The sequence below is a fragment of the Cupressus sempervirens genome, chromosome 3 (assembly GCF_028749045.1).
Source record: "Cupressus sempervirens isolate cs-2001-9-10 chromosome 3, ASM2874904v1, whole genome shotgun sequence".
Classification (NCBI taxonomy): domain Eukaryota; kingdom Viridiplantae; phylum Streptophyta; class Pinopsida; order Cupressales; family Cupressaceae; genus Cupressus; species Cupressus sempervirens.
This window is the reverse complement of record NC_143120.1, coordinates 215767340-215791369: the sequence shown is the minus strand read 5'-3', so window position 1 is coordinate 215791369 and position 24030 is coordinate 215767340. Positions and strand designations below refer to the sequence as shown.

Genomic DNA, 24030 nt, shown 5'->3' with positions numbered 1-24030 from the left:
CTTTACCCTTTATCTCGGATCTCAACCCAATTGGACCAAAAGGATCAAAGTTTTTCCCGAACTTTTTCATAATACACTTGAGACCTCTTCTTTTCAACCAGGTGTTGGTATTTAGCAAGAATGGATTGAAACCATTCCCAAATTAAGGTGCTTGCCTTGCATGACCATGTAGGAGGAAGAATGGGTTTCCACATTATGCTAGATATAGTCGGGATCCAAAATTTGATCATCATCCTCAAATCCAGGGGGAATTGCTGCTAAGTTGAAATCCACAATTTGTTTCACAATCAACCGAGTGTAGTTCATGCATCGTATATCCATTTGGGTGTGTACATCAATCCAGAGATCTTCTAGGCGATGTACGTGCACGAATTGCTTCCTCATCTTGTCATGCAGTCCTCTCCAGTCAAAGCAACTTCTAGTTGTGAACCTCTTCAATGTGATTCTTTGAAGATCAAACTCCATGTTCTTTGCTTTAGGCACAGTATCCAAAGAGTACCCACCAATCTTCAAGGGGTTATGTGATGAAATCCTCACTCCTGACAGATGCAAACTAGATTGATAAGCTTATACCTCCATGAGTTGTCTTGTCAATTCCATGAGTATAATCTTGTATGTAGGATACCTTGGCAAAGTGTATGGCTCCCCCTTAAAACATCCAATTTGTAGATATGTAAAGGTGGGAAACTGTAGAAACATACAACCATACTCATTTACTTTGTTCCACGCCTCATTAGAAACTCGCTTGTTTGGGAGTTCTTTGTCAAACAAGCACATGTAATGCCCAAAATAGGCATCCTGAATCCTTCGGAAACATATCCATCTTTGCTTCAGAGGCGGTTGATCATAGTATTCCCACACATGCACTATAGACCTGTCATTTTTAGTTGACAAATCTGAGAAAGTACCTAGGGCAGCAATAATATACACCAAGTAGGAATTCATATTGAACACACTTGTAGATAGCACATTCACCAACTATTCACAAATAGCACCACTCACTAGTTCAGCCCAAAATACATTCTTCTTTAAACTTATAATGAGAGAGATGTACTTATACATCCAGGGTTCGGAGGTGTTTGAATCCTTGAGCCTGCTAAGCGACTAAGCAATGTGATGAGATCATTGATTTCTTCCTTGAAATCACAACAGCACACGCCTTTTAGTGGCCATCTAACAAGATTTGACCTCTTAGTGATCAACCAATTATCATTGATGAACTTGGTGTAATAGGAGGTATCCTCGTTCAACCACTCCAAAACCTTTTGCCTAGTGATATTTGTGACAACATGAAAAATACGATCAATAGTTTCAAGATTGAGACTAATGATAGTATTACATTACCATCTTGATCTCTGATGGTTTGAGAGGGTGCATCAAAGTGTCTTACACAAGCAAGAATGAATTCTGGCTCATGAGTTGCCAAGGGGAAAGTGGAGAACAAATGAATACGACTTTGCTTGAGCCATATCATATTCTCAGTAGCTTCAACATCAATTCTGGCAAGGAAATCTTCAATGTTCATATGAGATATGTCACTATCCCGCACTTTATCACAATAGGAAGTTACTTGTGATGGTGGAATGGGGTTATGATACTGATCATACTAGTACTTCATTTTCTTTCTATCTTTTTTTTTTGCTCAAGTAGGTTATCTTGACATTGCAAAATGGTACACCTACACAACTTTCACATGAAAATCCCATAGTGTGAGAACACCTTCATGTGAGGGGTCCATGAGAAGTTTTTGATGTAAAAACACGGGTTTGGGACAAGGTATGGATAGAGAAAATATATGAAATGAGTAGGGATGGAGAATGAACAAATGGGTCAAGCTCAAAATGGCTCAAATAAGAGTAAAATAGCTAAAAAACGGGTTTTTGGGAGTGAATTGCATATACAGCCAAAAAGCTTGGAATTAAGTGAATAAGGGGTAAAATAAGTAACACATTAGGCATAGCATGTGATACTCTATCAAGAAAGCATGTGGGAGAAACTTCAACCATAGGGCAGCCATATGGAGGTACATGAATGCATGACGGTGGGGTCTTAACTTGCATTTGCATGTGGGGAAAAAAGTGAAATTGCCTTTCCTTTGAGAATGGGATTTTACACCCGACTGCATATGCAAGTAATATGAAACCTTGCACATGCAACTTGGAGAAGAAGATGGAAGATGGAAGAAGCAACTTCATGCATACAAAAAAAGATGCAAATCTGAAAATGGAAATGGCAAAGATTTGCAAAAGCAAACAAAACAAATATATATATATTAATGCCTTAAGAAAAATAACAAAGAAATATTACCTCAATTCCACCAAAAATGAGAAAACAAGTCTTTATCCAAATCTTGAGCAAATGTGAAATAAATCCAAGAGATTTAGGGTTTTAGATTTGTCCAATAGCCAAAGACTTCTGTAGATTTCGAACTCCAAATATCATGGTTTGAATTTGGACATGTGGAGATAGTTAGAGAGATACAATGCCCAAAAAGTGGAACAAACTTTGACTTAACAAATCCATATGCAAGAGGATGCAAAAACGGCACCTAGGAAAAGGGACTAGCTTGCAAAATAATGAAGAACAAGCTGGAAATGCGATTTACTTACCCTAGAATGCTTCTTGAAGAGATTTAATGCAAAAAACGCCTATGAATGAACCGTTTTGGGTGAAGATCATGCCCTAAACATGCTCTTTTTTTCAAAACACATGCATTAAGAATACATGCAACACCTTCAAAGATCGCCACCTGCAATTAATAGGAAATTCACAGCCTCCAAACGCCTTTTGGAGAGGCATCTACATGCTTTAAAATACATGCCTTCTTGCTAAATATCACCACTTTAGCTTTGATAGGGCATTTGTTAGCCCAAACGCACTTTTGGGGAGTTATTGCACGTTTTGAAATGCATGCATTCTCTTGGAAAATCGCCACTCATAGCCTTATAAAGGAAAACACAACATTTAAAGGCAAACGTATGTGTTTCAAAACATGTGTAATGGCAAGTAAAATTGCAACTATTAAACTTTATACCTTCATGAGATGTGTTTTAGGAAGTCATTGACATGCTTTAAAAACACATGTAATAAGGTAAGAAATTGCCACCCATGAGTCTTTAGCCTATGATTTAGTGCATAATGCACTTTTGGGATCCATTAACATGTTTTAAATTATGTGCTATTGAGCCAAAAATCGCCACTATGCTTTTGGTGGAAATATAAGTCATTAACAACACATTTTCATAGGCATTTACATGTATTTTAAACATATGTAGTTGGACTAAAAATCGCCACTTTGACTTAGGCTAGGTGGAGATGAGTTTTAATACATATACACATGCAGTTGGGTCAAAAATTGCCACTTATGTCTTTAAAGAGCATTTGCATATTATAAAAATATGCAAGTTAATTTCAAAAGTCCCCTAAGTGATTATTATAAAAGATGTATATGTAATGAATCTATAAAACTCCATTTGAAAGCATTAATATAATTAAATTAAACTATATATGCAACAACATATGTAAATGAGTTAGATTTTCTCACTTACATTAATTGAATAAGCTTAAAATATGTAAATAAATATTAAAACCCCACTTAACACATTAAAACGTGTTATTGCATATAAAAGGTCCATTTAATTTAATGCTAGGGTTCGAGACTCATCCGTTTCGGATTAGTTCCATCTTTGATCCAATCTGGTTCAGCCACCACCTCAGAGGCTTTGCTGACTCCACTAACGGTTGCCACAGATACTCCTACCTTGCTTACTGCTCATCACTTGATATTGCCAATTCCGCCAGGGGGTCCAAGGCTCATTGCTGGTATACCCAAGCCACTACCTTATTGAGTTCGATCAGGATTGACATTGATTATCTTTCACCTTATCAGTTCTTCTTGGATGCTCCAACCCATCTCCTCCCCTCGCAGCAAGAATTGAATGGGCATGTCAAACTTGACATATACAGACAATACATCACCATGACCTAGACTAACCCTCCTAGGCGCTCGTGGATGGCCTTCTATTCAGAGCACTTCCTGGATATACAAGACGGAATTATTGTGCGTCCTTGACACTTGAGCTGACGTTGGAGTCACGCCCTCCTCATCTCCCTAGGGTTGTTCAAAGTCGGTTCCCACCGGCTTTGGTGCCAGACAGATCACCACTTGTCCCATCAGGATTAGATTTGCCGCTTGTGTACTTTATCGGAGACTGAGACCGAGACCCATTTCATTTTCAAGTGCCCTATCTACTACGAGATTAGAGGCAGGTTCTATTACCTATTCAGAGACTACGGATCCCTTTCAGCCTTCTTTAGCTACTCTAACTAGCGGTGCTTAGCTCTTTACCTCTGGGAGATCTCCTAGCTACAGGACCACACTTTATAGCTCATGTTTCCTTAGAGTCAAGCCTCTGATCATCTCATCACCACCTTTTTTCTGTCCATGCCTCCTTCGCAAGGTATGAAGCGACAACTCACTAGACCCATCTCCGGACATACTAGATCGATTAGACCTCACTACAGTTTTCTCAGACAGCGGCACCCTATTTCCAGTGCTTCCCTGAGACGAGCTCGGACCCCTATTTGTATTGAGCCTTATCCTTCGATGCTTGACTTCTTTTCACCGAGCAAGGATCTCTAGTCCTTCTTGTCTTTTGTTCCCTTTTGTTGGTTTCTTATTTGTGCTTTCCCAGACATCATTTGGTGTACCAGCCATTTGATCTTTTTTGTGTTTGTTGTATCTTCCACTCCCTTAGACTCTAGTTGGTCTTTTGTTGGACATTAATATTATTATCTTATCTTATTATCATATAATTTATTGGGAGTGGATTTTCATGAAGTATTTTATATGTAGATGTATGCAATGTGTAATAAAAATCACACTTTTATGCATTTAAGTTCTCTCATGTATTTATATTTTATATTTAACTATAGATTTTAATAAATTAACATGAAAAATACTCTTGAAATAGGCTATTTTCATAAAACATTAAAAACTACGGTCAAATCAACTCGAATGAGTTGAAATTTTAAAACGGACATCAAAATCCACTTTAGATATTAAATATAATTTTATATGATACAATTGCCAATAAAAAGCCCACTTTTATAAGGTTTTTAAATAAAAATATGCAGTTGACCTGAAAAACCCTACTTTTTCCCTCATAACTTGAGCTAGACTAATTAGAATCGGACCTAAGTTAGCTCAACTTGAGTGGAATTCCAAGGGTCATTCACCTAAGGAAAAAAAAAGACCAAAAATTATTTACAACACGAAAAAAATGAAAAAAAGACGTGAAAGTTCACCAAAGACAGATTGTTTGCAGTGCAAGGAAAACTCTTACCAACAAACAGTTGGGGATATTCTCGACGGAAAACCTTCAAAAGAACACATAGACAAGCCTACACAAAAAGCAATTCAGAGATAATGAATTGTTTTCATGATGCCTCATCAATGCATTTAAAGAAAGAGGATGTGCCTACAAATCCAAGAGAAAATTCTATAAGATTGCCTCAATTTTGTGATGTCAGCAATTGAGGACAACACTCATGTCATTAGCCATATTGGTGACAATCCTCCGACCTCCAAAAGGCCTCTATGTCATCTATGAGATGCATAGCTTGGTCAGGTGGTTGTGACGAATACACCTGCATGCCCACTGTAGTAACGGAGATAGCAGGGTTATGCCCACTTGGGCTAGCTGAAAGAAAAGCAGGGACATTGTACAATGATATGACCTGTGGAGTTGTGATAGGGAATGCAGTCCCAGGTACCAAAGGTACTGTTTGTTGAGTCTAGTGAGAATACTTTGGAGCCGGAGAAGGAGTGACCTGTGACGCACCACTATAATGAGAGGTTGGATAAGCTTGTCCTCCTACCATAGCAATCGTGTTCTAAACTACCTAAGTGAGGAGTTCCTCCGAAGTGAGGAAGACATGGCATACTTTTTCGAGCATCAAACGACAATCAATAGCATCCAAGTAAGTCCTCGGGACAACTTCCGATGTAGGCGTGAAGGCATCTAAAAGTCGCCTAAGAGCACATTGGAACCAATTATTAAAAGCAAGTAAAGGTTCTTTGGGTTCTTTCATATTCTAATGGACTGGCGGTGGCACAAGGCGAGGTTGATTTGGGACTGAAATGCTGCGAGAAAATTCAGCTCATTGGGACCCAAGGTCATTGAGAACAGGCGACAAACAATGTCTTCGTGTTCTACATTATTTCTAACCAAAGCATCCTTGAATTCTTGGATGTGTTCATCCGCTGTTCAAGGACCCAAATATTCAAATTTCAAACACAGTTTCTCAGGGCAGGACGACATTTTATGAATTGTTGTGAAAGTTGCCAAGGGTGACAACTGTCCCCCGAGGAATGCAAGTTGTTGTGGAACGACCATTGTCCCTATTGGTGATTGGGACGTAGGTATACTTTGAGTAGTAACAGGATGGGGCGCAGGCGCCTTACCTCTCTTTCGTTTATTCTTCTTATTTCGGACCATAGGTCCATGTTCTACAAACTTTGTGAACACGGCAGACGATCGCGACTGCCAAAGGTGAGTCATCGAAAAGGAGTTGAGTCATGCAAGGTTTGGGGGCTATGATATTCGCTAAACGGTTGTTCAGGCGAAGATCGGTTAGGATCTTCCAGTAAAAAACCAAAATTGGGCCAAGCAGGCGAACTTGAACTTTCTTGTGCCAATTTTCACACTGCACAGAACTGAACGACGCTAAGACTCACCACGGTATGCAAGAAAACCATCTGATAGTTGTTGTGTGCCCTCCTAGCATCATTTATCTGTTGACAGGACTTTTTTTCAAGAACTGCCAAGAGAGTAACAATTGTCATCGGATTGGAATGTTCGGCCAATATTGCCTGAAAGACTGGGAAGCAAAAACTCTCCACTCCCAAGCTCCCTGTAGACTGGATCTCGATTGTGCAAGAATAGGAAAAGTTGGATAAGGAGGTGCCCGATTTATAATAAGGCGGGTTGAAGCTTCATTATTCTTCTCTGCATCTGGGTTGGGTAATGGATCACTTGAAATGGGTTAGGCAATTATCTTAGGATGGAACCGGGGCGGTACAAGGAAAGCAAATAACAAAACATAAAAGAGCCTACAGAGTTAGAAATCTAATCTAACTATAGTCTACTTTTGCACTATTATTATCAAAAATACATGCTTGAATGGTAGGATAACTTAGATACATGCTCGATCAATCAATCTAACATACACAAGCATTGCAAATGAAACTGGTACCAAAGTAGACAAAATCATTTAGTCTTATCCAAACCAAGGAAGATAATAGCAACAAAATAGAAAGATCTCACTGATTTTGAAGGTAAATGAATCCCATATAAAGCACTCCAAGATTCTTCTACTCAAAACACAGTTTATAAATACCAACATGCACTGGGTAAAACAATAGATATTCCAAAAAAGATAATATTACTTGCATACATAATAATGGTGTTACAATAGTATGGATGATAAAATCATCAACTTTACTGACCCTAGAACAATCGGTCTTTCTATAAACGACTATCTACAATGTGGGTGGGAAACCAACACTTTTGCCCTAACTAACTCACCTACCACCTTTATTGACAAAATCTACTGCTATCTTCACGTAGAAACAACTGCGCCTAATGGAAATTACACTCCAAAAGCCATGAAAAGGGGGGCAAAAAGAAGAGGGGATTTCCTGAGAAAAATCCAATCCATAAATGGTGATTTTTACACGCTCTTTCCATCACATCTCTGCCAGTTATCTCCTCGAGGTGCCCACTAATTGATAAGAGTACTCCACTTCTCTCACAACCTTAAATGCATTAGGTACACAGGGAAACTCGTAGTTGATTAGAAGGAATTTCTTTATTTGTCATCATTAACTGCCCACCGCATAATTAATAAGTTTGTCAGCCAACAACAATGGCAAACGGTCGAGTTTAGAAGGAATCCCAGCACATCCATCCGCATGTTGGAAGGACTTGAGTTCCAAGACTTTCGAGCACAAAACGCTAAGTGTCAACTACCACATAATGCAAGCTCACCCAACCTAGTCATAGGGAAGAAGGAATCTCGGACCCGAAACTGTATTTTGTAGAATTGTGGCACCTTTGAAAGCAAGTGAAGTTCCTTCTGAGCAAGTATTGTATTAAACCAAAAGGATCCCTCGATGCTAAAAATCTTGCTTGTAGGAGGGTGCTCGTTGTGTATCCTTCTATGTCATAGTACAAGGTGCACCAGACATAGAGGGGGAGGTCTCATCAACACAAGAACATAAATATCTCAGCATCACTATCGCGGAGTGCCGATCGTGCAAGCATCTTCCTTTTACTAACTCGTTTCTTTCAAGGCTTTCCTTGCTTGGAATCCTCGAGTCTTTTGTTGGCAACTTGTCCTTCAATGGTTTGGATCTCAGGCCTGGCTGACCTAGAACCCTTCGGGAATTGTCTTCCCATCTTGGCTCGGAGATGCCTATTTTACAAGACAACAACCATCTTCTGGAATTTACATTGGTTCTTGTGCCACCACGATCCCCGAACAATTTTGCCGGTTTGCTGATGCAACATCGTCTCCAGCTCCAAATGATTAGAGATGGCATTCTGGTATTGCTCTCCCTTAACATGGCATTTGTATCAATTTCTGAAATTTTATCTAGTAGTCTCCATGTTTAGCTTGCGGACATCTAGTTAGAACCTGCAAACTCCCCTCCTAACAAGGAGAAGATAACAGTACATGAACTATGCTCTTCAAATTATGGGCCTTTGGAGAGTATGGAGTTAATGTTATGCAGTTCCGTTCAAGTATAGATAGTTTTTTAAAAGCCCACAAGTTCAATAGCTAAAAGCCGATATGTTTCTGCAACACTGCAATATTATCACAACAGTAATTTCAACTTTTTGAATAGCTGACCATTCAAGTTGTTATTCTGTGATATAAACAGTGATATTTATTCAAATTAATAACTAAAATCTGTGGATATAAGGTGACTTGTATACAAAGAGCAAAACAGCTAAAAATTTAGTAGCAGGTTTTTAGACCGTAAATCCAGAGACATACAGCTGTAAATGTATAAAGGAAAACACCATACAAATTGGATATTAGCATTGTTGATTCAAATGACCTGAAGCTTCTTTAGTTATGATTTTAGGGTACAGTTGCATTTGAAATATGAATAAATGTATTCACTAAAGATTTTCTATATGCATATATTTCTATCGCAAAAGGAGATAGCATAAAACTCACATCTTTCCAGGACAATGACACAACATTCCAACCAGCAGAAGCCAAGTAGCGCCGCTTCAGCATGGTATGACCAAGAGGAGTTCCTGATATAAATGTAACAAATATGTCACACGCATATCAATCTTAAAGATTCCAAGATGTTGTCAAGGCTTAAAACAATGTAATGTCATGCTAAAATTGATTTCAAAGGAAAAGCTTTGTTGTGCTAATAATGAACAATCATCTCATATAAAAGACACACCTGTATTTCGAGAAAAGTGGGATGGACCATCAATCTCTAAACAAACCTTTTTGTTACTTATTACTGCATCCAGCATATAACCATCTAAACAATATTCTTGGACCCAATCATAACCTGTACTCACAAGGAGATGTCCTACTTCCTTCTGAAGCAAGGAAGTTGTTTTCTTATTAAACCGTTTTGATTTACAAGCTTCTGCAACTCTTTTCTCAAGCTCAGTCCCAATTGATAGTGTGAGATAAGGATATTCCAGCTTCAAACATTGATTGATCTGGTGCAGCTGCTGTGCAAATTTCACATCCTCATGGTACAGTGGTGAAATTCTTTGGGACTCGAACTCGATCATTGAGCTCCAGATAAAAGAAAAGAAAGAACGTCCCATTTGATTCAGAACCATGTATGACCATGCAACTATTGCTAGCTGGTCCCTTGTGAAGTCATTGAATAGAGGCCCTGTTGAAACATGGAGATCCAAATTACTCTCAAGTGTTTCAGAGCAATCATCAAATTCCAAGTCTTGAATAGTCTCTGGAAAATCATTTTCATCTTGATTATGAAATGGATCATTCAAATCCATCTGTGGGATCTTGGCATCATAATTTAGTTCAAGATGATTTAGATTATATTCCCCACTGTTGGTATCATTCATAGCATTTACTTTGGGGTCTATGCAATTGACATTTTTTACTGTCCAACTAGCATGGATGGAGTCGAGCGAATCCAAAAAGGGATCCGCAGAATGGTACAAAACAGAAAATGACCATAAAAATTGTGCAACTTCCTGTGGTCTAAATGAACTTGTCATGCAGGATGCCCTATTTGCCAATTCAGTGAACAGGTCTGGAGCAGAATGCTGCATGGATGCAAATGCACCTGCCAGATTGGCAACATTTTGTGTATTGAACTCCGACATTTTTGTCATGGCCACTTCTGCAATTCTATCCATCTCAGACCGGTAAATAGTCTCCCCACCAATTTTGGACAATGCCCAAGCAATATTGGATATGCCTTGAGCTGAGCAATGAGGCAAGGAGCCCATTGCAAGACTCACAAGCACAGCCATATCCCTCTGCCTTGCAAACGCCAATCTATCACTACTACTCATACAAACCTTTTCCATGTTTTTGGCTATCCTGTGAAGAGAAGTTGACATATTCAATGGATTCAAAGGAGAAGGACTTAGACCTTTACTAACAGCTTCAATCACATCTGTCACTTCTATAAGAACATCACGTGCAGTCGCTGCCTCTATCAAAGCATTATTCAAGGCAACCTCTTTCTTCCTGTTGGTTGGTCCTGAAATGGCTACATGTTTTTCTCTAAAATCTAATTGCATATTATCATACCTTTCACTTATCTTTTCCATGGAATCACTTGCAAATTGAGTATATGAATCAGAACCAAAATCATCATCATCTACTTCGGACTTATTTTTCTTTTTATTGCCTATCTTCTTCTTATCCTTCTGACTTTTTTGTTTCTTCTTCTTAGAAGGCAACAACTTTTCTAAAGAAGATGAGCTAAATCCTCTGGCCTCTATGGCTTTCAAAGCTTTATTCCTAGCCCTTGTAGCCCAATTAACTTCTACACCTTCTTCTTTCTCTTCTTGTACGAATGATTTATCCTTTGATCTCTGCCGTGGAGATTTAAAGCCTAAGGGGTCAATCTCATCCAGAATTTCATTTTTCCAATCGGAATCCACTTGCCCTTCCATTTCTTTCTCAGTATCAAGATCGATGTGCCAATCAAAATCTGCTTCATCTTCCTTTTCCATTTCCTCTTCTTTTGCAATATGAATTGATGACATTCTCATTCTAGAGCGATTGTCATAATCATTCCATTTCCAATGCAATGTTCCGCCAACAAAAACGGAAGGTTTTGCTCTCATAGAAAATGCATTGTTTTCTTTACCTTGCAAATGAAACTTGAATGTACACCGCAACGCCAATGCCTCCATCAGAAAAGCACTATTATTTCTTTTTCGTTCAGAAAACCCTTTTGCCCTTGCTGAGAGTATCGAACTCCAAGGATGGAATCACTCTGAGGATCCCAACCCACGAGGAGCCTTCAAAACTAAAACTGGACTAGCAACGCCAAACTAACGCCAAATCAGGGCTAGACCACATAAAACTTCACTAATTTACCCCTAAACCACATAAATTCCCACCAGTTTATTACTAGAGCACAGCCCAGCCAACACAAAAACACTAACATAACCAAACACTCACAATCTCATTGAAGATAGTTCTTGGCGACTTTAAGCGAAAGAAAGTATTATAATTTCCAATACTTGTTTCAACAGCTACAAACGAGTAGTGTTTAATATTTTGTTTCTTCTCCTACTGCAAACTGGATTTACAGATTGTACAACAGATTATTTTAGAAAAAGTTTAAATTGAGTTACTCAATGAAATAACTATAAAGTTACCAATCATGTATTCCTTGCGACATAATCCTTTGGGGGATGATACGCTACAATTTCCTCAGCCAACAAGTATTTCCTTTGAAGCATGCCGAGTGTAAATTTCTACAACGGGAGCTTGTCTTGGCAAATTCTGCCAAAATATCTCCATACGATTGAATATCGATTACCAGACAATTTTTGCACTTCTTTAGTTTATACAGGAATCAAATTTTTCCAAACGGATAAGGAGGTTAAATATTTACATCCATTGTAATTCCTTGGAAGAACATAATCATCTCGCAGTAAGATAAACCTCGTAAGCATCCTCAAAATCTTTCTGCTGAAATTTTGAAATAAAAAGTAAATAAATAAAGCCCGGGCCTTTTCCCAACCTTTTTCCTTCTCTGATTTTAAAGACCGTAACTATTAAAATAAAATTCAAAACTATTATAATAATAATAAATTGTGATATTGCTATCAACTTTAACTCATTGATCCATATATAATGAGTAGTGATTCATGTAGACACCTAAATCTGATTACATTGTTTAAGTAATTATATTTAGTCATCTCATAAGGCATAATTGATTAAGTATTTAATATTTAATTAATTCAATGTCATCCCTTAGTTAATTTATTTATTTAATTGACTATAGTTCAATTGATAAAATCAAATGATAATCAAAAGTCTAATTATCAATGATTTAATAAATTATTTTAAATCAAATCCCCAACCTCTAACTATTCCTAAATCTCTATCATTAGCTAAATCCAACCCATTCACCCATACTAATCTTGTTTAATCAAATAATTAAACCCACTTAAGTGGCTAGCCTACTTGCATCCCTCTAACAAGTCACTTGCCTCCTAATCCCCTCCTAAGCTAAGTCTGATCTTCTACCTAAACATGTGCACAACTTTAAGCAAGGGTTAAGAATTTCTAAGCCAAAGTGAAGTCAAACTCTCATCCCATCCCTCTTACATTCCTATCCATATACATTAAACGCTCTTACATGCATTAAAGGTTCTTACATAAATATTTAAAGCCTCTTACATCCCTCTTCCACACTTCATCTCCCTCATAACTCCTTTGACTATCCATTTTGCCCATCCTCTCACATCTAATCTCCTTTTGACACTTGTCACAAGGCTATGGATTTGAGAAAGCACAATACATGTGTGTCCCTCTCCTTGAATCCTAGCCTTCCCGCATCCCTCATCCATCCTTACATCTCAGCCCTCCATCCTCCCATCCTTGACTTATAAATGAACTTCTCCCCCTTCACAAAAATGAGGAACTCTTATGCAAACTTATAATGCCCCTTTGGAGAGCAAATCACAAAATCATACCCTTACCATGTAGGAATCCATACTCACCTCATACACCATAGTTTATCCCTTCAAGGCTCTCATCCATTGAAGGCTTGAAGCAAACTTAGAGCACACATATCACCATCTTGGGCACATCTACTCATCAAAGGAGGCTTGGAATGTCGATCATGTAGTTTGTATTCTCTTTTACCTTGTTTCCTTTTGTCCACTCATAGGGGTTAACCTTATTGTTTGTGTTAAATTATTTATTTAACCATTGCATTCCTTTGACACTAACAATTTGTAGGTGATACAATTAACACATGACTCCATCTCTTATTAGAATAAATGGAACACTTAGCACTCATTGGATCTAGGTGATACTCACAGAGGTGAAGCATCGAGACTTCCCGGGAGGTCACCCATCCCAATGCTACTCCAACTTGAGTGCACTTAACTATAGATTTTACTCCATGGTTAAACCCACTCTTCTTGCAACCCCATTTGCAAAATCTTCACCAAGTGTTTAGTCATAAAATTAGAAGATAATTTTTTCATAAAATTGTTTATCACATGTAATACTTACATAACGAGAGCTTTTTAATACTGAAAGAGGGGTACAAATTTATTAAGAAAAATGGAGAAACAAGAAGAAGAGCTCAACAAGGAGTTATATCCTCAGCAACAAGGTCATCTAACTCACGTGACAGATCCAAGGGTAGTTGCCCCCTATCCACAATATTTCAATTTTGAACATGATCAAAAGCCCATTTGGCCAAGCAATCAACAACTCTGTTCCATTCTTGTGGAATGTAATTAAAACTAATAGACTCTAAGGAAGTAAAGAAGAGAAGAGGTTGATTAACAACTGAAGCCAATCGAAAACTAACATCTTCAAGCAACTGCAAAGTAAGCAAATTCACCACCACTTGAGACTCAGATTCACAGATAAGCTTGTGCCATCCCCTCAAACAACATTGCTCCACAACATATAAAATGGCCAAGGCCTCCATGAGATTGTTAGTATGCCAACCCTTATGCACTGAGAAATGAAATTGAACTTCTCCATAGTTGCATTGAGCCACACCCCCAATGCCAACAGGACCTAGAATCCCCCAAGAGGAACCATCAGTGTTGACTTTAAGAACTCTAGATGGAGGAGGTGACCAATGAACCACACAGTTCACCCATCACTTCCTTTGACATCTAGGATGGTTTGGAACATTATGATACCATTGACCTGCAGCCCCTAACAACTCATCCTAAAAATGAAAGTTAAGGCGACTACAAACAACAAGGTCACAAGGATCCATGCCTCGTAACTTACAATTAGCTTGAATAGTTTCCTTAAGAGAGCGGTAAATCTTCCACCAAATATGCATGACTCCAATCCAGAAATCTTGAAATATGTGTTAGTTTCTCTCCAACTAGATATGCCAAAGAATAAAAGAGGGGCCAGCAATCCATAAAGCCTGAAGAGGAGAAGCCTTGGAGGGGGCATTCCCCAAGCGATCCCAAAACTCTAGCAAGGAGGAAGCATGCCGACAAGAGAAATCCCAAGCACTCCACCAAGATTTTTCATAATAATATTTTAGATCATATTTATAATCTATTATCCTGCTTAATATATAAAATATATATATGAAGTAAATTTTGCAATTTATGATGAGATTAAATTTGAAATGTTTATATTAAAAGATGAAATTTGTATATCCATGTTAATTTTTATGTGTTGGGCTTACTTCATTTTTATTTAATTATAACTTTATAAGTCATATATTAAATTATTATATTTTTACAATTTATATGAATAATGTCATAGCTTTTGGACTTGATTGTGTAACAAACATTATTGTCAATTTTTGGAATCACATTTTGTGATCTATTAATCGCACTCTATGATCCGTCATTATGCTCTCTTGCATGGGTGAGATTTGAGATATTGATGATAAAAAAATATCATAATTAAATCCAAAAACAATAACAACAAGTGATATGTGTTTTTGTATAAATTCACTAATGATATGATCATGTATTAATATCATTGTCAACAATCCTCACAAATTGGTCGTGATCCTTAGATCTTCCATTCCCCATAAATGGTCCTAATAGGATTATTTGTTCCCAAGATTTTAAAATTTGAAATCAAGTTATATTTTCTTACTCATCTTAGTATTTATGAAGAGTTGACCTATTTTATCTTTATATTGATACATGTGTTAGTGTGTTGTATTTGATGAAATGCATTTATTTGATTAAAGTTTGTGTTAGGAACCTAGAAGAGATAGACAAACAAGAGCTCTGAGAGAGCTGAAGTACATGCCTTAAAGGAAGAGTTGGAAGGTATGTCATTGTATAAACTTATTCAGAAGTAAAAATAATTGGGAAATAATATAAAATGATCAATGGATGTGATCTATATGATTTATTTGATAATATTGGATATGTGATAATTAATATAGAACATTAATAAAATTTAATTATATTTTTTTTTCATAAAACTAAATGAATGTTAAATCAAAGATATTAAATTTTTAAAATTAAGACAAGGAAAAGAGTGAAGATAATTAGTAATAACAACATATAAGAGTAAATATATCAAATTTAAGAATATATGCCATGATCAAATTTAATACAAAAAAATGTTTCAAATTGTTTTCTATTACAAAATTATTTCAAACTATATCTTTGCATACAATTCAACTAAAATGGAACAAAATTCCTTAAATTATTTATATACATTTTTATTTTCTTTAAATTATTTATACATAATTTTCTATTAGAATTTTGATAAACAATTTATAATTGTTTCATTCTAATTATAATTCAAATTCTTCCAATTTAGAGAATGGAAATCATTTTTAAACTCTATACTTTAGTCCAATCCTAGACTGATCCCAATATTTAGCATGAATCATAGATTGTGGTTTCAATGTTTTGGCTTTCTGATTTGCACTAAAAGGACACAACCTCATTTTTTAAAAAAATAACACCATCGTTACATAAGAATTTAGTATGCTGCATAGTTGTCCTTGCTAAAAGTGGCCTTCACTAAAAAAATTTATACCCGGCATCCACATTGGAAGACAACAGAATTTTGCTTTGTGTCACACGTACTTTGTATTCCTGTCAATTTTGTCAGTGCATTTAAGTCATGTCTATCTTTTTATGTCTTTTTTTTTAAATTTCATTTATTACAATGTTAAAACCCCAGCAAAATTATTATTGACCAATCAAAAATTTGAAATTTTTACAAAGAAATTATTTTTTAAATAAACATACACGAAACTTTATGGTTTTTTATTTTTTGAACTCCAAAAATTAATTGAAACGTGCAAACTGGGAACATTAGTTCCCTGCCTTATATAAGGCAAAGACTAATAATCAAATAACATGCATATACAAATAATCAAATAACATTCATATTAAGTCATTATAGCTACACTTATCAAATCATGGCCTATCGTAGCTATCCAATGTGCTTGTTTATTATCTTTAATCTTGGTTGAGGCATTGATTAATTTACCTAGGCATGGGTCTAACGAAGTAGAATATAAACATTGCAAATCAATAGTGTTAGTAAATTATTTTTCTCAAATTGTTTTGTATGCAAAATAGAGAAAAATGTAAACCAACAAATGAATTCCTTTACAGGACTAAGGAATTCTCTGCTTAAAGTTTCTTCAATAAAACACAAGCAACTACCTTTATTGCAAATAATGATTTTGATCTTTTAACTCAATAGAAAGATCTTTTTCGAAATACAATCTGCTGACAATGTTGAATCAACTTATTCTATCTCATCAATATAAAATAGATTTTTATGCTAAAGAACCACTCGATCTTAACTATCAATATTATCCACATAATTGAAAATTAAGTAATCGAGCAGGCAAATTCAATAAAACTCACTTCTCATAGCTTCCCATATTTTGAATTGGCAACTTTAGAATTGACAAAAAACACAAAAAAGCTTTTATATAAATAGTGTCTTCAAAACTACTGATTCAAACAAGTAGATAATAGTATCTACTTCCAAAGCTTTTAACAAAATCAAACTGCAAAGTTTTCTTTGTATTTGCTGAAATCTGAAATGCTACTTCTAAAACTTAAGATTAAGCCTAAAATAAAAATAGTTTTGTCTATTGGTCTACTGGAGATTAACCCTATGCCATACTAATTATTACATATTTATAAGGCATGGGGTTGGACAGTTGCCAAAATTACCCTGCCAAGAGTAAAATAGTCTTTTGGTTAACACAATTGTGCTAACCGAAATGCAAGAAAAGTAAAACAACAAAAAGAAAAACTAAGTGACTATGTGTAACTATATCTTTTGATCAGGTAGCACCATCCCCACTGGCCACGTTTCTTGCCACTTTCCATGCTTTGTAAGTAGTTGAAAATTCTGAAATAACAGACTGATGTGGTAGACCAATGCAGGCAAACCATTGCTTCCAGATTTCCTTTTCTTTCTTCAATTCTACTATCTTTTCTTCATGCATTTCCAAGTGTTTCAGATTAATTATCAACATGGCTTCAGTGTGTGCTACGTTCGAGAAGTCTTGCTTAGTTGGTGTTTTCTTGTCTTGAAGTTCTCGAAATTTCTTCTAAACCTCTTTGATCACTTCCTCAGATTGGGCAAAGGAGTCTTCTTCTTTTCCTATGAAGTGCTTGATAAACCACTTAAGGTCTTCCCAAATTATTTGGTGTATGACCTAAAGTTCTTGCAATGTTTCTTTGATTTCAATCATGCCTTGTATTAATGCTTCATTCCTCCATTCAATACAATCTTTGATCATGTACAAGGCTTTTTCATCTAAACCTACCATAGGACACTCAACCTGGAACTTCTGTAGTCCAAACTCTTAGATATCTTCCAGCCATATCACTATCTTCACTCGATTGTTTCTTTCCTTCTCATATCCTTCATTGCTTAGTTCCACCTTTTTAATGATGGTTGATATTTCTTTCAAAGCCTTATCTAGGAGATCTATATGTTTCATAGTGTCATCCAGAATGCCTTGCACCCATTCCCCTATTGTTTTGGCAACTACTTTGCATTTGTTCAAGTTATCAAGAGATTGTTGGTTGGTTGCAGATAACACATCAACAATCACTGACATCTCACTAATAAGTTTTGCTTCAAGATGAAGGATGGCATTGATCTACTGTGCCATACTCTTTATTGTCTCTTTCGTCTCCTATTTATCTTGTCCATCCTTCCATACCATGTGTGCAATTTTCTTGTTAGAGGCTTCAAAGAATTCCATATCCACTTCATGGTTTCCTTTTCCCAAATCAACCTTTGTTATCTGGTAGTCCTGAGGTGCCAGGGATTCACGTGAGCTTCCATCTAGTGGCATGGCTATTTCAGCTTACCAATGCCCTAAGTTTTTATCAAATCTAATCCTTGATTCTATCCTGGTTTTTTTCACCTTAGGTGTTTTTCCCAAGCATTTATTGACTAAATCATCAATTGGCATGGAAAGGGGAACCATGCTTCGCTTCTTTTCAACAAAAATCTCCAACCATTTAGGTGTGACTAGTTCTTTATCGATGGCAAAGGAGAACTTGGCTAAGGCAAGATTACTCTCTTGGCCTTCAGTATTCACCAGTGACTTCTGAGGTTTAGGTACACTGTCTGCCATAGGTGGTTCTTCTGCAACCTCGAGATCAATTGTCACTATACTTTTGCCTTTGGATTTTGATGCCTTCTTTTTGCTTGAATGGTTCACCCTTTTATTTTTAGGGGTCCTTGCTTGAACTTGAACTTGAAGTGGTTTTGGAACTGCTTCAACTTCAACTTCAACCAGACCTACAATAGGACCATGAATATCTTGATTAGTGATCACTTTTTTCTTTTGAGGAGCCTTTTTACCTTTGGTTTTTGAAGACTTCCCAGTCAGGTCAGGGGTAGCAACAATTTTTTATTTTATCCAATTTGCAATCCTAGCCAGCACATCTTTAGTGTGAGAGAATACATCATCCTCTTCTCTTCTTCCCCAATCAATTTCGGGAATAGGCATGCACTCAATCTAGTCAATGTAAAATGGGTCAAGCACCTGTTTAGAATCTTCCTCTTTTGGCCCACATGTATCAAGATCTAAATTAAACATATTGATTTGTTTAATTGTTAGCCTCAACCACAACCTTTTCCTTACTTCAAACTCATTAGGGCAATTTGCCCAGTAGTCTTCTAACTATGGTGTATGAACAAGAGAGACTGCATTTTTAACATTATTCTTGACAAACCCTGTATAATCAAAATCTTCCTGAGGGGAGAAGGGTTTAAAGAAGAGATGGGTCAATGATGCTTTTGTTAACATGACTTGCTTTAGACCAAGACATCTAAAGTGGCCAATTTCAATAGGAAAGAATATAAAAGAAGACCTCTTGGAAATCTCAAAAGACTCTATCACAGGGACAAATTGTCTGCACATTTTAGATATTAAAACAATGGAGTCTAAACAATAATGAGGAAACTTCAATGGTTCACTAGAAAAACCACCCATCCTGAGATATGTGAACCTAGGGAACTGAATGTAAAAGTAGCCATAGACTTGTATAGCTTGCATGGCTTCTTCAGATAGTCTATTGTTTTCATGACCTTGAAATTCAAAGGCCAGCCTTCCTAGAAAGACATCATAACCCTTCTGAACTCTTTACATGAAATAGTTTCTTGAAGGTCACTGTAATATTGGTAAATGGGCATTTCATCTATCCATGGTGAATGTGGGAGGTTTTCCCATTCTTTAGACACTGCTAGGACATAAATCAAAAAGGAAGACAAGAAAAATGGACCAAAGTTGTTGACAGCCACTAAACCCTTGTGTAAATTCTCAGCAATTAGGTCTACCTAGTCAATGAACCTATCTCCCTCTACAATCTTTTGGATGAAGAAATACATTCATGTCTCCCAATGAAATGCATGTTCATTTCCCTTAATTATGTTCAACAGAAGTACAATGTCTGTAATTTCCTTGATGAAATGCTCAATGGTTAACGATTTGGGCAACCTTGAACCACCCTCTGTTGGTTTAAGAAGCCAAGACTAAGCTACTTTATTATCATAATTACTCTTTCTTTTGGCATATAGGCATTCTGCTTCCAAATGTCCATGGTTCATAGGGTTCTTTGTGAGGGATCCTAAAGGTCGAATAAACACTGGTTCTGTTGATCTTAACTATCATTTGCCCAAAAAATTTCTTTATACACCTTGTGCTAGGATCATAATGATTTGCACACTCGATAACTAGCTCTAGGCATGTGATTGTTGTGGGAAAGGCGGCGGCTTCAAGTAACCCACTATTAACTAGTCTTTGGTATATCGGACCTAACTAGGTGTTTCTGGCTCTTTCAATGACATTCGTTAAGTTTTTATTAACCAAAAATGTGTCACAAATTTCAGGCAAAGAGCTAAGGAGGCATGGCTTTTCAAATTTGGGCATTTTGGGGCGAAACAATGCCATGGATTGCTATAGGATGATAGCGTCTAAAAGATACAAATGGAATATTTAAAAAAAAAAGTAAGCACAAATAAAATTGCAGAGGGCAATGGCGATACACTTATAGTTTGACAGAGCTATATCTTGCAACTCATTCTCCCTACCAAATGACACTAGAATTTCTTTTACAAATGGTAGAATGAGTAGTGAAATGGCAAAATAAATGCATTTAAGGGGTCACTTACAAAGGAAATTGTAGTACAGATATGGCAAGTAAACATAATAATTACTATTCATGTGTCGCACATCAAAAAAGACCCTTTGAGTGATATGTTATAAATGCTCATCAAATTTGCACGCCTATTAATGCTCCATGTCATCATGAAATGACAAATTTTCCTTTTTGCCAAATCTTGTCATATTAGAACACGTGCCACTTTAATGTTCTTATTTATTATCTCACATGCCTTGGGAAGTGTCTTTATTGGGACCCACCTTGCTCTTTTTTAATTCAAAGATTGAATGCCTACATGAAAACATAACATTAGTATACAAAATTGATATTGAAGTTGAAGTTGAAGTTTGAGATGATCGGACTTCAACTTCGACTTCGACCTCACTAAGACTGACTCAGGCGAAGTAAGTAAACTTTTTCATATGGAAGATAGAAGGGAGCTTGAACTTGAACTTGAAGTTAATTGAAACTTCAAGTTCAACTTCACGATTAAGAAATGACTCACTAATGAACTACCTTAGGATACGAGAAAAATATAAGTGGTAACAATTGGCTCTAGCTGGGGAATAAGATTGGAAGGATCATAGATGAACTCAGGATCTTTGGCTTTGCAGACAGACTCAAAAAGACAAAAACAGAAGAACAAAACAAGGAAAGAACAAAACTCAAAAAGATGGTATTTACAATGAGACAAAAAATAGACTTAAAATTGGTAGAGCTTGAGGTCTTGCCCGTTATAGGATAGGGGAAGATCATATCCATTAAGATACTGCAGCTTGAAGGCATTTGAGCCCAATTCCTCAGATATTACAAATGGGCCTTTCCATAAGCTTTTGAATTTGGTGTGAGCTCCTTTAGGTTCCTTCCTCTTGTCTCACAGTAGTACCTAATCTCCTTTGATGAATTTTCATGGCCTTTCTTTTCGATCAAAAATTCTTTTGACCCTTGCTTGATGGTTGGTGATATGATCTACCAACTCCCTTCTTTCTTCTTCTATTTTTTGGAGATAGAGTATTCTTTTTTCAATGGGGGAATGAAACACTTCATCTTCAATTGCTTTTTGTAAATTTAAGGTAGCCAATTCCAAAGGCAAGGAAAATTGTGCTTTGACTTCATACACCAGTTCAAAAGGTGTCATGTCTATGGCTCTTTTGGGAGAAGTTCTATTAGACCAAACTGCTTCAGTAGCTTTTTCATAATATTCACCATTTTTTTGTTCATGGACTCTGCCTATCCATTGCTTTGAGGGAAATAATTTGAAGCATGAGACAGCTAGATACCATGATCATAACAATACAATTGAATTTCCTGGGAAGAAAATTTTTGTGCATTATCAGTCACTATTTTGTTAGGTGTACCAAAACGGGTCAAAATATTTTCTATTAAGAATTTACACACTACTTGTGATGTTGTTGCTTTAACAAGAACTGTCTCCATGCATTTAGTAAAGTAATCAGTAGCAGTAAGGATGTGTGTATGTCCTGCACTTGAATTTGGATTAATAGGCCCTATAAAATCCAATCCCCACTATTGAAAGGGTTCTTCTATAATCATAGGTTTTAGAGGAAGAGCAGCTAATTGTGGTTTTCTAGTAAACAATTTACATTTCTCACAATTTCTCATCCAATGGTAGGTAGCCCTAAACATACCTGGCTAGTAGTATCCGCTTCTTAAGATTTTGAAGGCTGTCACTATTGATGAAAAATGTGCTCCGCGGGCCCCATCATGGAAGGTTTTCAATAGTTTCTCCTGCTGGTCAACATCAACACACCTTAAAAACATACCATCTAAGCCCTTTTTGTACAAGACATCATCAATGATCAAAAATTTGGCTACTCTAAGTTGAAGACTCCTTCGATCCTTTCCTTTTAAATGGTCTGAACATCTCCCATATGTCAAGAAATAAGCTATGTTAGAAAACCATTCATCTTTCAAGCCAACAAACAAACAATTGGGATATGATTCTTCTTTTGCTCCTTCTGCATAAGTTTACATAGTCCTTGCCCTTGAACCAATTTAGTTGGCCAAATATCCAAGTCAAATTCTTGCACTTTTGCTGCCCAAGTTGCTCGATTATTAACTACTACATCTTGTTGTGTGAGGATACTCTTGACTGCAGTGGATGGTACATACACTAAAGAATGTGAATGCAAAATATAGTACTGGAAATATTTCACTGCTTTCACAACAACAAAGGCTTGTTTTTCAAACAAGGAGTAATTCAGCTCATGTTTCTTCAATGGGACACTCATAAAAGAGATAGGCATTTCTTCTCCTTTGTCATTCTTTTGAAGCAATATTCCTGACATGGTATATTCTGATGCATATTAGTACATTATAAAATCTTTTTTGAAATCAAGATGAAAAAGCATTGGAGCTTTAACAATAGCCTCTTTTACCTCTTTGAATGCTTTGGATGCTAGTTCATCTCATTTGAAAATTTTCTTCTCACTTAACAACTTGGCCATTGGTTTGACAGTCTCTACAAAATTAGGTACAAATTTCCTAAGGAAATTGATCTGCACAAAGAAGGATTTAACACCATTACGATTTACAGGAAGACACAATTGTTGAATAACTTTTACTCTCTCTGGATCAATTTTGATTCCTTCTTTTGAAACCATGTGCCCGAGCAACTTTCCCTCAGTCATAGAAAAATTTGATTTCTTAGGGTTCAATGAAATTTCGTGTTCCCTACATTTTTCAAGTGTTTCTTTCATCTTCTACAAAAAATTGTCATGTCATCAAGATACACTATGATGCATCTATCCAACAAATGACCAAAGGTTGAATTCATGGCTCGCTAAAAGGTGGAACCTGCATTTATTAACTCGAAATGTATCCTTTTATAGGCAAAAGTGCCCCAAGGTGTTGTGAAAGTTATTTTGTGTTGATCTTCCTCAGCAACTTCTATTTGATTACAACCTGAGAAACCATCTAAAAAGGACATCATCTCTGAACCAGCAACTATTTGGAGAATTTGATCCATTATAGGTAAAGCAAAATTTTCTTTCAGGCTTGCTTGATTAAGGTTTCTAAAGTCAACACAGATCCTTATCTCTCCTTTCTTCTTTCTAACTGGCACTATATTTGCCACCCAGGTGGAATGATGAATTGGAAAGATGATGTGAGCTTTAAGCAT

The 24030-nt window shown here is 36.5% G+C and overlaps 1 protein-coding gene across 1 annotated transcript in view; it reads right to left on the bottom strand.

Annotated features, from left to right (window-relative positions):
* The window catches only part of RAP (RAP domain-containing protein), a 32599-nt gene extending 20389 nt beyond the window's left edge, over nucleotides 1-12210 (bottom strand). Inside the window, exons 1-2 of the mRNA XM_089819114.1 lie at nucleotides 9491-12210; nucleotides 9250-9332 (exon numbers count right to left, since the gene is read on the bottom strand). Of these exons, the coding sequence (XP_089675240.1) occupies nucleotides 9250-9332; nucleotides 9491-11447 (2040 nt within the window). The 5' untranslated portion in view covers nucleotides 11448-12210. The remainder of the gene's footprint in view (nucleotides 1-9249; nucleotides 9333-9490) is intronic.
* Between the last annotated feature and the right edge of the window lie 11820 nt (nucleotides 12211-24030).